Here is a 16,937-nt window from a genome sequence, read left to right on the forward strand (position 1 = left end):
AGAAACAGAAATGGAGTTATGATCCACAGCCCCCACTAACTTGACAATGCAGCAACCCAGCCCCAGCAAACCTCAGGTGAACCTGGGCAACAGAATACTGCCCAGCTGTGGTAGATTGTTTGCACCATGTGCTGTCCGAGCATCCAAGAGCACCTGGGTTTTCTGGGTCTTGACTACCACAGCTAGAGCTGGAGGGTGCAGGTCAGGTTGGTGAAACTGTGTTGCTTTGTGGACTGCATTTGTTGTTTTACAAGCTCAGTGCCGTAAATGCCTCCTTGTGTGTAAACAGAGAAACACGAGGAGACCATACTACAGCTCCACTGTGCAACTAAGAGCCCTGAGGTAACTGTTTATGCATAATAGGCCATGAAATGAATGAACGACACTCTCAATACAGCACTGGGGAGCAGAGAGAAGCTTGTTATTAAATGATTAGCCCACCATTCGTAATTCATCCTACAGACATTCCCCGCACTTCAGCCTGTTGTTAACTGCAACGACTCTGGAAGTGAGAGCATGAGGTAAATGGCTGATGAGCCATTTGGAAGTTTTTAAGTGCAATAAAAGACAACAATTTTGCAGTGATTCTCTGTTTATATCAATATAATAAAAATTGAAGTAATAACAAAACTGAAAAGGGGGAGGGGGAAAGCTGTGCATGGGAGTGCAAGGGAGTTGCTAGGGCTGGTGGGGGGAGTTGACAGGGCTGGTGGTGGATGAAGGGAAGATGTCCAGGGCAAAGTTATGCTCACTGGCAAATCTCTTGTGCTCTGGCAGCCAAGAAAATAAAAGTCACGCTTAAAGTGGTGTCGCTTGGCACTGGGGGAATGGAAATTGAAAGCGGGGCTTAGGGAAATACATCCGTACAAAAAAATTTGCTGCGACGGACGTTTGCCCCTGCCACACAACAGACATCTTGTGCATAATGGGCCTATTTGTTGGTGGAATTCTGCTTGCATTAGGGAGATGGTCTATCCATAATGCATAGCTACTAATTCTGTTGAAACGAATGCTTCTTTGAAGCTGTATAAACAGATCAGAATATTTAAAGGGAGGCCAGTGCCGAATGCCTTCGGATGTTTGAAAGCAACATGGTATGAAGACCAAGATGCAGAATTCTACTTCTACAAGCTGGCACGACATTTTTTTAAAAAACCCATTCTTTAATCATTATAAATGCACATACAGATAGCAGAATACTTGAATACTGCAGGTGCAGGGCAAAATGTGCCTATGTGTGCCATTCCTTCAGTTTTGCTGGCAGTCTAGCACAGGCAATCTAGTATTAATTTTTTTAAAAATCTTGGTTTACTTTTTGGAGTTTTTCTTTTTGAAATGCAAATGAATAACTCATAGATATACAGAGTACCAAAGCTTGCTGTGTTCCCTTCTATTCTGATTGTTATTCAATAGTGTATGCAAGCTATTCCACTGCAAGGGTTTTCTGTTACATTTGATATGACTTTAACAAAGTTTTTTCTAATTCTTAAGTCTTTTTAATTAGCAATTTTGTGTGATAAAAATAATCTTGAAACATAAGTTTAATGATCTGTTTGTGTTGAAAGAAAAAGACAATTTTCAGATCACTTTGAATGTTTGCCTTATCTGTTCCTTTTTTTATTTCTGTGTCAGCCGCAGTCCCCACCCCTTACCCCTACTAGTTTATACACCTCCAGTACTTCTAATGGTTCCCAGTATCCCATACTCTCCATTGAACAAGTGCATTATTGCATGAGTGAAATAAAAACAGGGAAGCCCAGACTTTCTTCTTTCAGAAGCCTCAAAAGAGGGGTAAGTTTTATCATGAGTCATAGGTGCATGATGGCGCTATGGACAGTGTGCTTGTGGTGTGGCTTTTTAAATATTCTCCACCCTCATTATAAGGCTCTTGGTTAGCAGTAATCTGATCAGAGGTCATTGTGCTTAGTTGTCTGCTGTGTAAGAGTTGCCCTCAGCTCAACTGGTTTGTTTAAAACACCTGTTTCTGCAAAGAGACTACCCCCCCCCCATGAAAACTTAACTAGCATGGGAAAGGCAGGCAGATATTTGCTTATCACCCCTTTGTCCTGCCCTTCTCCATGATCTCATCATGGTTATCATCCTGCTTCCCATCACCTTCTTTAATCTTCACACTATCTTGTGAGATCAGTTAGGCTGAAAGGTACCGCCCATTTCAAAGATCGTTCAGCAAACTTTGTTACTGATTAGTGGCATGAACCCATGCCTTCCTAGTCTCAAGTCCAGCACCAATCACTACACCACACTGGCAGCTGGAGGGTTGGAATTGGGCTGGGAATCTCGGACTCCATGCCATGGAAGCTTGCTGCCTTAAGCTAGTTGCACGCTGCTGTTTTGTTGTGTGAATGTGGAATCATATGTCTGATTCTGGAATTCTCAATATATTTATTTGTTTTCTTCATGTACGCTCCACCTTTCTCTCTAATGGGAACCCAGAGCTCCTTACTTTGTTCTCTTCTCCATTTTCAACCCTGCAGGGTAGGTTAGGCTGAGTGTGAGAGACTGGACTGGCCCAAGGTCACCCAGCAGACTTCCATCACAGAGTGGGAATTTGTACCTGGGTCTCCCAGAGCCTAGTCAAACTCTCTGTGGACTGCACCACATTGGCTGTTGGGTAGATGTACCCAAGTAAGAGACATTTGTTCTGCTACTTACTTAAATGTCTGTTCTTCTCCGACTTTAATATGGTTGCTCGTTCTGTTTTGTGCAGTGTGATTTGGACACAAGCCGCTCAGAATATTATTTTGACCTCCCCTTAATTGCCCTCTGGTGGTCACTCTGCTTTCATCTTTTATCCAGCCCACAGATTGCACATGCTGTGACACTCCCCCATTATCAGAGAGTATGCATGTTTTTGAGGGAATGTAGTAAATTGCTTGCATCCCTGTTATTATTTGGATTTATATGTTAAGCCACAACTTGTGAATCTTTGTAAGCTCGAGGGCTACATACCATGCTAGCCAGAGGTGGGATCCAACCAGTTCTCATGACTTCTCTAGAAGTGGTTACTAATTTTTTCTGAGTTCTGAGAAGGGGTTACTAAAGCAACCTCCCTGCCCAATAGGGACTGGAGGTTCGTGTGTGCAGCAGTGCCACTGTTTGAATCCCACCACCATCGGAACCTGTTATTAAAATTTTTGGATCCCACCACTGATGCTAGCCCATACTACAATAGTCTTTTTCTGAGAAACAATTTCAGAAGAACCCTTGCCTTCCTCCAGATTTTAACAGTGTGTACAGATCTCTAAAACAAGATTTCTTGTAATATATTCTGATTTTTAATGCAGTGTACTCTAACTGTAATGGTTATTTTAGCTTCCTGGAGGGCTTTTTTTTTGCTATTTGGTAAACTGCATTTCATTAATTATGAATTACTGCTAAATGCTACTTTCTGAGATAAATCAAGGAAGTGCATTTACTAATTATAATGGCATATTCTGCAAATGGAATTGGTTTTAGGGACAGCAACACTCATTATGTCACTGATGTTGAGTGCATTCACCCCCTTTGGCCTGTGAAATACATTTTTATTTGTGAGATTAAAATACTGAGGTCCTAATAGGCAGAAATTTGACTGTATCAACCAGATTGCATTCTTTTTAAATTAGAAACCAACCCCTGAACCCAGCCTAAGACTATGTATTGGTCATAGCTGTGCTTTGTTGATGTAAGAGAAACATATCAGAGTCCACAAAGATATTAAAAGCAATTCCAGTTAATGATTACAGGAGTTCTTACTGTTGTCATGGGTTTCACTGCAATTTCTTTTCTTTCTTTTTTGGTTTACATTCCTTTGAACTTGTTCGTTTGTTTGTTTTTAGTTAGGACCCCATAGTTTAGTAATTTCTCTATATTGGACCTGGGCGATAAGGAGCTACAGTCAGACTAGATCAGGGGTAGGGAACCTGCGGCTCTCCAGATGTTCAGGAACTACAATTCCCATCAGCCCCTACCAGCATGGCCAGTTGGCCATGCTGACAGAGGCTGATGGGAATTGTATTTCCTGAACATCTGGAGAGCCGCAGGTTCCCTACCCCTGGACTAGATTATACAAATGAGACCTTTTTGCCTATGTTCACTTAGTTGTTCAAACTTTGTTCTTCTACAGTTCAAGTTTTTAAATGACGTAGATTTTATGGTAAGAGAGAATGTAGTGCTAGCAAAGACAATCTCAGAAAGAAAGGTAGCTGAGGATAATGAAGTTGTTCCCATTATATCCATCATATCAATAACAATGGAAGTTAGCCCCTGGGTTAAAAAAAAAATCCCCTGTAACAAAACTGGTTCTTTGCCAGTCACGATCATTCCTCCTCTCTTTCAGCTGTTTTTCGGGGAGAATTTAGTCTGTAGCTGTAAAAAAATGTAGGGTAGTTCTAATTTGAAATTAACCGTTTTGTTGATCATACTTGAAACAGTGATGAAGCTCCCAGGGGACAGGGGTGCGCCATGCACCGGGCACGCAGATTTGGGTCACGTGGGGGGGCGCAAAATTCCCCCTGGCCCTTCCCCCCGTGCCCCCCCTGTGGCACCCCCCCTCGCATTTACTTTAGGAAACCGAGCAGGCTAGAGAACAGGCCTTCCTGTTCTGGTGGGAACTACATTTCCCAGGGTCTCCTGGGAAATGTAGTTCCCACACCAAGTTTGAGAACTATTCGCCCTGCTGGGTTCCTAAAATATAAGATGAGAGCAGCTGTGGGGGGAAACCGAGCAGGCTAAAGAACAAGCCTTCCTGTTCTGGTGGGAACTACATTTCCCAGGAGACCCTGGGAAATGTAGTTCCCACCAGAACAGGAAGGCCTGTTCTGCAGCCTGCTCGATTTCCTAAAGTAAGTGGGGGGGGGGCGCTGCGGGGGGGGGGCAGGCGGGCGTGATTCCCCCCCACAGCGCCCCCCCCATACTTTAGGAAACTGAGCAGCTGGAGAACAGGCCTGCCTATGTGGGAAATGTAGTTCCCACCAGAACAGGCCTCCAGTCTGCTTGGTTTCCTAAAGTAAGTGGTGGTGGGTGATGGCGGGGGGGTGGGGCGAAAAAGCCAGAGTGTGCACCGGGCGCACTCTGGCCCAACTACGCTTCTGACTTGAAAACAAGGTTTAGTGAACGTGATAAATTGTGATCAGAATTTTCCTGCTCCAGCAGTAGCTTTTCATGTAATCCTTGAAAGAGGTAGCAAAATGTGTACTTTTTTTGAACAAGAAAGCAAATCCAGAAATGGTCTTGTGAGGTACACTGTCTACCACATTTTTTCTTGCTGTTCTTCTAGGTAGCTCCAAGTATTAAAATCCCCTCATTTTATCCCTGTGAAGAAGGTCTAGTTGAGACAGTCATTGGTCCAGGGTCACCCAGTGAGCATTATAGCTGAGTGGGGATTTGAACCTGAGTCTTCCCAGTCCTCATCAGGCACTCCAACTACTGCATTGTCCTGGCCCTCCAGGCATCATGGACAGCCTAGTTCCCTAAGCAGAATACCTAATTTGAAAATTGATGTGAATGCAGTTGAAAGGGAAGCTTGGAGAAACAATAGTATTTGAAGTCCCTGTGATTTGGTATCCTTGTTCTTCAAAATGTTGAAAAAATTGTTGCTAGATACCTCTTGATCATTCTTGATAGCATGTAAAAATGTATAAGCAACCCTTCCTATTTAGAGTGAATGATAATTAGATTGAATTGCCTGTTGCACGTGGCTCCAGTTCACACAAGGAACTGCATGTATGCAGGGCCACCCCGTTGATTTTTTTAAAAGTGGAGGGGAGCAGTGTAATGGCCTTTCCTTATCATTAGATGTTGGCTATTGAAGAAACTTTATTCCCCCTTCATAAAGTATTGCTCGAGCCATTTGAACTGGAGCTTAACCCTTGATCTCTTCTTTAGCTATCAGGAACATACCCAGCAGCAGCTGGGCATGACTGAAAACAAATGAAATCTTTAGGGGCATCTAGTCTGTTGTTGACATCACCCATCCAAATGTAACACTAAATACAGCTGTGTATTTGCTTTTGTACATTCTGAAGAGTAGACCGGGGGGGGGGGGGGGTGAAACCTAGCAGATGTCATTTGGTAGAAATCAAGAGTCAGTGTGACAGGGGAATCCAGTCACATGAGATGAATGAACATTGCTTTTGCCTTTTGGTTGCTGTGATTTTCATGTCCAAATGTTTTAACTCTTAAAACATTCAGGGTGTAATCAGACATCACATTTGTGAAGAGAATCAGATGGAAGTCTTCGGGCTTGCATATTCCCTGCCCTCCACTTTTATGCTGATTGAAGACTTCCTGATTTAGAATTAATCACAGTTTGTCGTGAGGTCTGAGTTTGATGCTTTTACAAATGAGTGTTTCTTGTCTTTGGTCCATGGCTTAATCCTTGTCTAGAATCTTTAAACAGGCAAGAAAGGGATTTGTTAAAGGGATTTGAAAGTCATGGCCAATAGTTATTAGTTCTAAACTAGCAAGTCTTTAATTTTGGCCCAAGAGATAGAGAACGGGGAGCATTCAAACCTGAGGACTTTTTGTTCTCACTGTGAACAAACTGTGGTCGGTTTGTCTGGTTGTAGCTTTAGCTAGTTCAGTATGCCGGTGAGACAAAACTACAGGGGCTGGTCAGACATTTTTTCCTTGCAGTAACCTTCTATATGTAGTAGCACTTGCTGTATTCCAGGTGTGGTGTAAAGGCATTTTATGTCCAAATGAGTGAAATCTGTGCCTGATTTCCACAGTCCTTCTATCTCTTTTTGTGTGGGAGAATGACTTCCAAAATCATACGTACATTTGAGCACCCAAACAATAAACATGAATGCTTAGCTAATGGTGGGCTAGTTCTTTTTTAGGACCTGCTAGATTCAATGTGTTAACTTTCCCTTAAGCTGCATATTCAGCTGTGGAACTGTAAATCATACTGGTGGCAATGTGCAGAAATACATCAGTCATGTGTGCAGCGGTTTGTGTGTGCCGCAGAGCTTTTGAGTCTTGGTGGAATAGTAGTTCCATGTACTGCACAGCAAGCTTTTTCTGAAGCTGTTGCCGAAACCCCTGTTATGCTCATGGGGGGATGTGTGCACCTCCTTTCATTGATGCTGCAACCAGTTTTGTCATGCACATAATTTCTGGGATAACTGCAGAATAGAGAGTAACCTCACTCAAACTTTCTTTATGTTCTTGGGTATCAGCTCCTAAGATCTGTAGTTGCACCTTTCTATACTGATACTACCAGTGACCTTCAGTAGTATCATAAGGATATATATTATATAATTTGTACCATCAATACAGACCAATACATAAGGTGTCCCATGGCACTGGCTTACTGGTTCCCATCTGGGTCTTCCCTCTGGTTTTTATTATGGCCAGTTCCTACTGCCAAAGGCTCTCCTATCTTTACCATTCAGTGTTGGAAGGGGGGGTTGATAGCTGACCTGAGCCACATTGTGACTGGGGAGAGGGATATAAATCAAGAGAATAAATTAATAGCCCTTCATAAATATGTAATTGACAGGATTGGGTTTCTAGTCTTAACCTTCAAACCGCTACTTCCAGGGCACAGGCCACCACAGTTGTGCCCTGCCCCCCCTGTCAAAGGCCAGCCAGGTCCATGTGGAGATTGTGAATGGGGTGAGCCGGCTCGCTCCACCCCACCTGCACATGGAAGTCGGGCGTGGGGCCAGCCCCATAATCAACCTCCATATGGAGGGGGCGTAGCAAGTGGGACTGCCCCCTTTCACGGTTTTCACGTGCAGGTTGTGAATAAGCCAAGCCTGCTTGCTAGCCCCACCCCTGACTTCTGCATGGAGACGGGAAGCTGCTGAGGCCAGACTTAGATCCAGTTCTAAACTGCAGCCTTAGAGCTGGATGGATCCAAGCCTGACCCCTGCCACGCTCAGTCTGAAGTCAGCTGCTCTAGCTTTATGCTGTTGGCTCTGCCCCAATGTCCCCCTCTGGTCAGGTGGAGCTTAATGGCGGAGCCAACACAACTGGCTTCAGTCTGACCTCAGCTTAGGCCAGACTTGGATCTAGCTTTGGGCTGCAGGCTGCAGCTTAGAGTTGGTCCAAGCCTGCCCTTAGCTGGACTCAAATGGACCCTTGCTGCTCCCATCTCACATGGAGATTGGGTGTGGCACACCGGACCTCCAAGCGGGGATGGGGGTGGGATGAACCCGGCTGGCCCTGTTCGTAATCTCCATGTGGAGATGAGGGTGAGGCATGCCCCGTTCACTGGCCTTCAACTCCACTCCCAAATGGGGAGTTCCCAACTGGGGGGCAGTTGGGGACGGTGGGTTTGGCCACAGAAGCGGTGCCTGGGGCTTGAGACCCCCTTGCCCACCTCTAGATACATCACTGGCTACTTCAGGTTATACCTAAAGGAATATGTACCGTAACACTCTGTCATAAATTACACATTGCTTCGGAAAGATCCCTCTGCTGCAAAACCCGTGGCACAAAGTGGGGTGCTGATTTAAAAATCTAGGGCGACTCCTGCTTGGATGTGCACAGCTCAGTGCACTCAGTTCTGGCCTTTTGGGGAGCTTGTTTGGGATTTTGTTGATAGTAGACCAGACCATTGCCATCATCTAATGCTGCTGCTTTGTGTGGTGTTCCTGTGCGTCTTGTTTTGCTCCAGTGTAGAAATAAATGTGGTACCTTTTTAAAATAGCAAGGTTAAATTGCAATTTTTCTTTTACAATCGCATCTCTTGTGCGTTGACTACAGTTGCCTCAAATCTGTATGTCTGGTAGATAGTTGAAAATGATCAAAATGTTATAAAACTTTGCCATTAAGGCTGCAATATTAAGTACATTTCAGGGTATATCCCTCTTTAATTAGTGGGAATGAGTGAGCTGTTTTGCATTTAGTTTTCTTCCTGAAGAACGATTGATTGGAAGCATGTGAATAACTTCCTGTTTCTTTCTGTTTTCAACTGACCCGGTCAGTGGTCGATGAAGACGGTAAGGTCTGTGTGCTTTGTAACAACAGCATGAAAGTAGCTTACTGAAGTCGTCTTCATTTCATAGTTGCTTTGAGTCAGTTGTTGAGATGCATATTCTGGTCACTGTACATGCTTTCCTTTGTCATTCTGTCTCATAAACATTTGTGCTTCATGTGAACAAGACAGATAGACTCCTGATTTGGTACTGGTTACATATCTAAAATCACTTTTAGATTAAGCAGTTCAACCAACAGGTGAGGTGTGTACTTGTATTGTCCCTATAAAATAAAAAATAAGGTATTTTAGAAACTATGCCCTTTGTTTATTTCTTGACAATAGAAATGGACTCTGTGGTGTAGCATTTCACCAAACTTTCAGTATCGATGTATTGTCAAAGGCTTTCACGGCCGGATTCAACTGGTTGTGGTGGGTTTTCTGGGCTGTGTGGCCGTGGTCTGGTGGATCTTGTTCCTAATGTTTTGCCTGCATACAGTGTGTAACAGACTTCCCTCTGTGATACACCTCTGAAGATGCCAGCCACAGATGCAGGCAAAACCCACCACAACCATTTCAATATTGGATTAGACCTTTGCCAGTGCTTTATGTGATAAAGATAAGGAATCATAATTTTTCTCCTGGAGGAGGAATCCATCTTGCTGGGTTATTTCCTAACCCACTTCCGGAGGCAGGATCTACTTTTTTCTTTTCTTACAACTTCCTGTGAGACTCCGACTTTGGCAGTATTTGTTCCTGCCTAGCTAAAGGAGTGCCGCGGATCTCACCAGGCTCCTACAACTGAGTAGAATTAGATTCTGGCCTTTTCTGTCTTTCTCTGTTTCTTGTGTGTGCCCTTGGTGTCAGTAGCGTTTAATTAGTGTGGTTTGTGTTAGTGTGTCTGGGGGTTAGTCTCAGTTCAGTGTAGTTCCGCCTTCCTCCAGACATCATATTGGTGACCATTTTTCCCCGCCAAAGTAAGCGTTCACCAGAGGAACCCGGCCGAGGAGCCATAGACATGAGGGCGAGGAGAAAACATCCCCTCTCCGGGCAGCCTGGCTGGCCGGAGGCAGGCAACTTTCCCAGCGAGGAGGCCGCGAGGGCAGGGCAACCTCCGAACGGCGGGAACAGACCCAGCGGCGCCCTCACCAGCCGCCCGGCTGACGGAAGGCTGGGAGTTCGGCCGGAGGACTGGTCTACCGACCAGGGTAGACCAGAAGGAGGACCCGAGCGCCCGGATGGCTGAGTGGATCCTGAACCCGCCTTCAGGGCCCCGATCGGCGGAAGCCCAGGCCTTGGCGCCAAAGCAGAGCAGCAACGCAACCGCTAGAAACCCTTGGAAAGAAAATCAAGCAGCCATTTCAGCCACGCTTCCAGAGCTGATGAGCAGATTTTATTCTCGGGGGGGGGGGAAAGAGACAATGCCCCAGGCCCCTCTATGGGCTCCCAGGGGTGGCAGAATTTCCCGGAGGATTTTGTGAGCTTAATGACTACTGCCATGCAAAATGTCATGTCTAATGTTCAGCAATTCCCTGCAGCCCAATCCATGTCTGGTCAGGCTCCTGTCACCCCTAGAACTAGGTCCAGATCCCCACTGGAGGGAACCTCCAGAGACCCCAAGATCTCACCCTGCGGAGACCCACTGCGCTTCCCTGGGGAGGGAAGAAGAAGTTTGGGAAGGATGCTTGACCCGAGGAGTATGAACGCTTCTCTGACTCAGAGGAGGTCCCCATTGATATCCCAGATCAGACACCAAGGTTCTTTAAAGTGGAGGACCTTCCCATTCCCTGCTTTCTAAAGCGTGGCAGCCTTGGATCTGCAGGTTCTGAGAAAGAACCAAGACCCAGCCCCAGGGGAGAGGGCAATTACTGATTTGCCCATCAGGCAGACCTACAGAAATAAGACTTATTTTCAGGGAGGAACAGGCGTTCCCACCTGCTTCCTAATGCCAGCCATGTTTGAGAACAAAATCCTGAAAGAATGGAGCAATCCAGCAGCAAGCAAGGGTTTCCCAGCGGTCTTTAAAAAAACTGTACATGACCCCAGAATTTTTCAACAAAGAGTTGAGTTCCCTGGTAGATTCACCAGTTGCAGGCTTGCAATCCACCAGCCACCTGGTTTCCAAGGATGGGAGAAGGATCCGCTGGATAAAGATCAGAAGAGGTGGCTCTTAGGAGGTCACCGCGAAGCAGCAGCGGTAGCACTCAAAGCCCTGATTCCCCTCCTCCATTATAGCTAGGGCCAACATAGTATGGGTAAGCCTGCTGAGAGGAATGGGTGCCAGAGCCTGGCATCGAGATGGGTTAGAGAATAGTGCTAGGGGCTTCATTTTTAGCCGACTCCACGGGGGATGCCTTGACCATGATAGCTTTCGATCCATGGCCTCCTCAGTGGTTGCTAGGCATAATGCAGCAGAGCCTGGATGGCCGACCTGCACTCTAAGATGAGTGGTGGCCGAGGGTACTCATTCTTGAGGGGACATGCTGTTTGGAAAGGAATTAGAGCATATCCTAATTGGAGTCACAGAGAGATAAAGAAGTCCATGCCAAAGATGGTTAGGTCAAACTCTCCGTTACTCATTCTCCAAAACTTCCTTCGAACCCAGAACCTTGCCAAGATATTCCAGGGATGAAAAGCAGGCGTTCATCATGGCAGCAGCAGCAACAGCCGTCCTGGCAGTCCAACCAGTCCTTTAAGTGGCAGGATCCTTTGGCGGAGTTTACTAGAGGGAACAAGTTCAACAGATTGGAAGCCAACGGAGCATGACTACCCGACAGTCCGATCCGAGGAGGTCGCCTAGCCCTCTTCCCTCTAGCCTGGCAGAGGCGATCCGCGTGAATGCTTGGACCGGGGAGGTCATTAGTGGGATTACAGCATCCGAATTCCTCAGTTACCAGAACACGCTTCATACCATCAGCGGCCAGCCACAACAAAGAGACAAAATGCTCAGACTGGATCAAGCAGTTCGACATTTGCCCATCAAAGCAATGAGGCCTGTGCCTCTGAGGGAGGCTGATGCGTCAGGGACCTACTACCGCATTTCTTCCGCGGTCCCCAAAAGAGCGGACCTGAGACCTATCCTGTGAACCTCCAATACGTAAACAAGTTTGTGAAACTCCGCGTTCAGGATGGAGACCCTAAAGACCATCTTTCGGGAGGCCCTGAGACGGGCGACTTCCCTGTCATCACTGGACCTCAGGGAGGCCTACCTACTGCGTACCTATCCATCCGAAGCACAGAAGGTTCCCTAAGGTTGCCAATCCCACTCCCCAGCACTTCCCGGTATCGTGCGTTACCGATTGGGCGGCTGGCGTCCGCTTTTGGATTTTGAAAATTCACAGGCCCCATCATCTATTTGCTGCGACAGCGGGGGGGTTCCGCGTGCATCCGTGTTGGACGATCTACTAATTGGCTCCTCATCAAGATGCAGGCGACAATAGACCTCAAAGTGTGGAATTGCAGGTACTTTGGAATCTCCTGGTTCCAGATCAACCCTTGAAAGAGCTCCATGACTTGCGAGCACCAGGATGGAGCATCTGGGGAGTGATCATAGACTCAACAAAATGCACTGTTCATGACAGGCCGAGAAAATGCGTCAAGATCCAGAAGGCCACCTTAGCGGTACTACAGAGCGATGTAACCGCTTCTGAAGTTAGCCAGCCTACTGGGATCTTCATTCCGCGATGGGAGAAATGATCCAGTGGGGCAGACTGCAATACCAGGGTGTTACAACAGTTTCTGCAACCTTACCAGAGAGAGACATCATGTTGAAGAAGGACGAGACTTGATAGCGTGTGAACTGGAACCTCAGACTCAGCCCTCTCACGTTGGTGGGTGATTCCAGAAGGAACCTCTGCCAAGGAAGTCTTACCTGTTGCTCCACGGCTACAGATGTTCTCAGGCGCAAAGTCGCCGGTTGAAGCGACCCTGGAATCACATTTCGCACAGGAACCTGGTGAAGGAAGCTTACCTCCCAATCAATGTGCTGGAAATCAGAGCCATCTGCAGGCTCCAACACTTCCAACAAGAAGTCACGGTCAACATGTGTTAGTAAGGACCCGGGGACAATACAGCAGCAAGGTATATATCAACCACCAAAGTGGGTCCAGATCCACACAGCTGCATCGGGAAGTCCCTACCGATCCTACAATGGGCAGAGACACCTGAAAGGCGATCCGAAGCGGAACACATTCAGGGGAAGTTGACGTGCAAACCCGACTGGCTGAGTCGGCCGAACTGTGCAAGAGGCGAATGGATGTGAACAGACAGAAGTGTTTTCGAATGGTAACACAGCGTCTAGGCGAACCTCGGATAGACCTCTTTGCAGCAGCAAAACAGCGCGGCTACCCGGGGATTTATGTCACCGGTTCGATCAATGGGCCATAGACACAGATGCATTAACAGCTCCATGGCCAGAGGTACTACTATGCGCATTCCACCCGATTCCAGTGCTGCCAGATTCCCTCGCGGGGTCATGATGGAACAGAGCACAGGTGATCCCTATCGCCCCTTTGGCCCAGAGGCCCTGGTTCGCCGGTGATTCGGGACCTGCGCCGTTCAACCTCAATCAAATTACCAATGATCCCTTCTACTGGCTCGGGGACGCTTCACTACATCCCACTCCAGCCCACGGGTGGTTCCATTTGACGCGTGGCTGTAGAAGTAGTAAGGAGGCGGTAAAGGGATAATTTAAAGACAGGTAACTAATGGCCAATACCCTGTTGGCTTCCCGCCGTCCATCAGCTATGCGGTATACAATACATCGTGGAAGACGCCGTTGATGGGGAGGAGAAAACACATCGACCCAATCAACCCAGCTGTTAAGCCCACCATCCTAAATTTTTTTGCAAGATGGATTTGAGTCGAACTACGCGGATTAGGCACTCAGGCGACAGATGGCAGCATTATCAACCGATCTGGGAACCGATCCAGGATGGCGGCTTCTGCGTCACCCGGATGTGATGGAAGGTTCCTCAAAGGGGTACGGCCCAACCACCAATACACAGGTTTACGTCCTGGAAACTACGTTCAGTACTCAATGCCTTAACTAAATCCCCTTTGAACCTGTACAGTCTATCCACTTACGTTGGTCGGGTAGAAGTCTCTTATTTTGGTGGCGATTACGTCCAACGAAGGCGGATGTCGGAGCTAAGGGCACTTTCAGTGAACCCTAACTGTGTACTTTCCATCCAGACAGGTTGGTGCCTACGCACTGATCAACCTTTAAGCCAAGGCTAGTTCAGACTTTCACTTACGTCGGAAATCATTCTGCTAGCGCGCAGTCAAGCAACCGGCACATCCCGCGAGCATGCAATGGCACAATCTGGATAATGCTTAGAGCAGTCAAGGCATTTATCATCCGGACACAGGACGGTAGACAATGTGATAGTCTGTTTATTAATACGGCTCACCCTAACTTGGGACATAGGATGTCCTCCAGCTGCTACTATCTGCAACCCTGAAGTGCAGCCGAGCATGAAGCCGCAACCACGGTGCCGAGGGCATCACAGCTCATTCAATTAGGTTCTTGGCGATCTGCCAGCGCTGCTTTTCGGAACAGAGTTTCCATAGAGACATTTGCAAAGCCGCAATATGGTCATCTCGGTCCTCATTACGTCAAACACTACAAGCTAAATGCCTGGAGAGCAGCAGAGTTAGTGTTTGGTAGAGAATATTAGACACATAGTGAAGGATTTGGGTGACCCTCCCTACAGGGATACTGCTTTAGAAGATCCCAGCCAGATGGATTCCTCCTCCGGGAGAGCGACCCATTGGATACTCACCCATTGAAGGGTCTACTCACTGGGGGGAAGAATCCATCTTATACCCTGAGGGGTAATATCACTTGTGCTCCATTATTCCATCTACCGTTCTAGGGCTGCATAGAATATAGGATACAGATATAGCTATACAAGTTCCAGTTGGATGTTCAGTTATCGTGTTTGTTAAAATGTTATGTTGGTAGGCGCTTGTTACATATTTTTTCCGTCTTTCACTTAACCGGCCAGTTGGTTATACTGCCAAATTCGAGATCTCACAGGAAGTTGTAAGAAAGAAAAAAGTAGATCCTGCCTCGGAGTGGGTTAGGAAATAACCCAACCAAGATGGATTCCTTCCCAGGAAGACCCCTTCCGGTGAGTATCAATGAATTCGTTCTTAACATTTTCTTTCTCATAAATATAAAGTTGATTTACTGGACAGGCCCACGATAAATGAATATTTTGTTCTTAGGAGTTGGTGAGAAAAGCTACTATTTGAAAAGTTCTCTGTTTTGAAACATTAATCACTTTTCAATTTACAGTATTCAAAGCAGTATACAATCAGTTAAAGCTGATTAAAACCATATTAACCAGTCCATACTATTGTTCAAGTTATATTTAATATGGGATAGAATCTAGTCTTTAAAACCTTTTTTACAGTAACCACAGGACAAATACTCATGAGATCCAAAATGTCGTGAGATTCTTTCTCCTTCTCTAAAAATAAAGGTCTCACCCATCATTGTTGTTACAGAACTTTTAGATGCTTTTGATTATCACTTAAAAGGACTCAGCTTGGTTTCTGCAACTGTATTAAATTTACAGGTGCCACCAGAAGTGCTTGGTAGAACGAGGAAAGGGAAAAGAGGCCAATGAATATGTTAGAGTGTGTTAGAGTATGTTAGAAAATTGCATGAAACATTTCTAAAGAAGATGACTATAGTAATTTTGAGACTGTAAATTCTCTCACATGTCTGCCTGCACACAGCAGTACAAGATACTTTACTGTGGAAGAATAATACTGGTGGGGAAAGGATGGGCACCAATTTTGCTCACTGCATTTGACACAGTTTATTTCAGAGATATTTACATAATGCATACCTTTAAAAAGATAATAGAAGAATGCAAATCACAGGTGCTCTTGAGTTGCAAGTAAGCCCTATTGAATGCAGGGCTATTGCTTTTGAGTAAACACGTATGGGATAACACTGCTTGTCCTATTGATTCCAGTGGAATTTAGGCCTAATTTTTGCTGGATGGTGCCAACTTAAAAATATTGCCACTCTTGATTGATGCAGACTAAATTTGTGTACTTCAGCAATGTGTTGTCTTACATGATCCATCATTTAAAATGTACATTTTCCCAACATTCTAAGCCACCTCTTTTTTTATTTTAAAGGACTGTGTATGATATTCTTGTGGATCTGATGAGAGTATCAGTGTCAGGTTTTGAAGGGAAATGAAGGGAGAGTATCAGTGTCAGGTTTTGAAGGGAAATGAATGCTTTGGTGTTTTTACAGCCCTTTGAAATAGTTCTCTAAGCAGATGGTAAACTAAAGACTTCTGAGTTCCCATGATTGCTGATTGGTGCTACAGTTAGACTATTAAATTGTTAATCACGTGTACTTATGTAGGTGATTCTGTGCACCCCTTAACAGCTTATTTATAGCTCTGAACTTGCTAATTAACCAACCAAGCAATCCTGAACAATGACAGTTTTAGATAAGCAACCTGTTCCTATATGCTGAAGCAACTGATACAAGGGTTGGACTCCCAGATTGCATGTGTAGTTCATGTGTGGTGTGCCCTGTATTAAGGGGAGGGAGAGGAAAAATGAATTTATTGGAATATAATCTTTAGAATAGATCCTACTGTGATTTGCAGGAACCGCTGTGATAGTTTTATGACTGCTGCTGTAATCAAGTCATACTAATTGCTTAGATCAAATAAATCAAACTAACATGGCCTTTTCTTTCTTAAAACAAATGGGGTCCATTTGAACTTTAGAATGCGTTTCACTTAAAGCTACCATATACAATAGAGCCTTTAAAAAAAGGCTTACTATGTAGTCTTACCTTGTGGAAGAAGCAGTTACTTCCCATTTCTGGCCTAACCCTTCTCTACCAATTGATTTCCCACCTGCATTCAACCTCTGGCACAAGAATTGAACAAAAGGTAGAACTAATCCATACATTTTGTTTTATCTTATTTGCCAACCTTCGTTTGAAGTTGGCCCTGAACCTCTGCTCCCC

At 45.6% G+C, this 16,937-nt stretch overlaps 1 protein-coding gene across 4 annotated transcripts in view; it reads left to right on the forward strand.

Annotated features, from left to right (window-relative positions):
* The window catches only part of FNBP1L (formin binding protein 1 like), a 78,213-nt gene that overhangs the window by 51,502 nt on the left and 9,774 nt on the right, over positions 1–16,937 (forward strand). For 2 of the 4 annotated variants that reach the window (XM_048497509.1, XM_048497510.1), the window contains exons 10-11: positions 1,633–1,791; positions 8,937–8,951. The exons of 1 other annotated variant lie outside the window; for it this stretch is intronic. In XM_048497509.1, coding sequence (XP_048353466.1) covers positions 1,633–1,791; positions 8,937–8,951 — 174 coding nt within the window. The remainder of the gene's footprint in view (positions 1–1,632; positions 1,792–8,936; positions 8,952–16,937) is intronic. One more of the 4 variants, XM_048497511.1, reaches the window with a different exon arrangement.

This window comes from Sphaerodactylus townsendi, linkage group LG05 (assembly GCF_021028975.2).
Source record: "Sphaerodactylus townsendi isolate TG3544 linkage group LG05, MPM_Stown_v2.3, whole genome shotgun sequence".
NCBI classification, from domain to species: domain Eukaryota; kingdom Metazoa; phylum Chordata; class Lepidosauria; order Squamata; family Sphaerodactylidae; genus Sphaerodactylus; species Sphaerodactylus townsendi.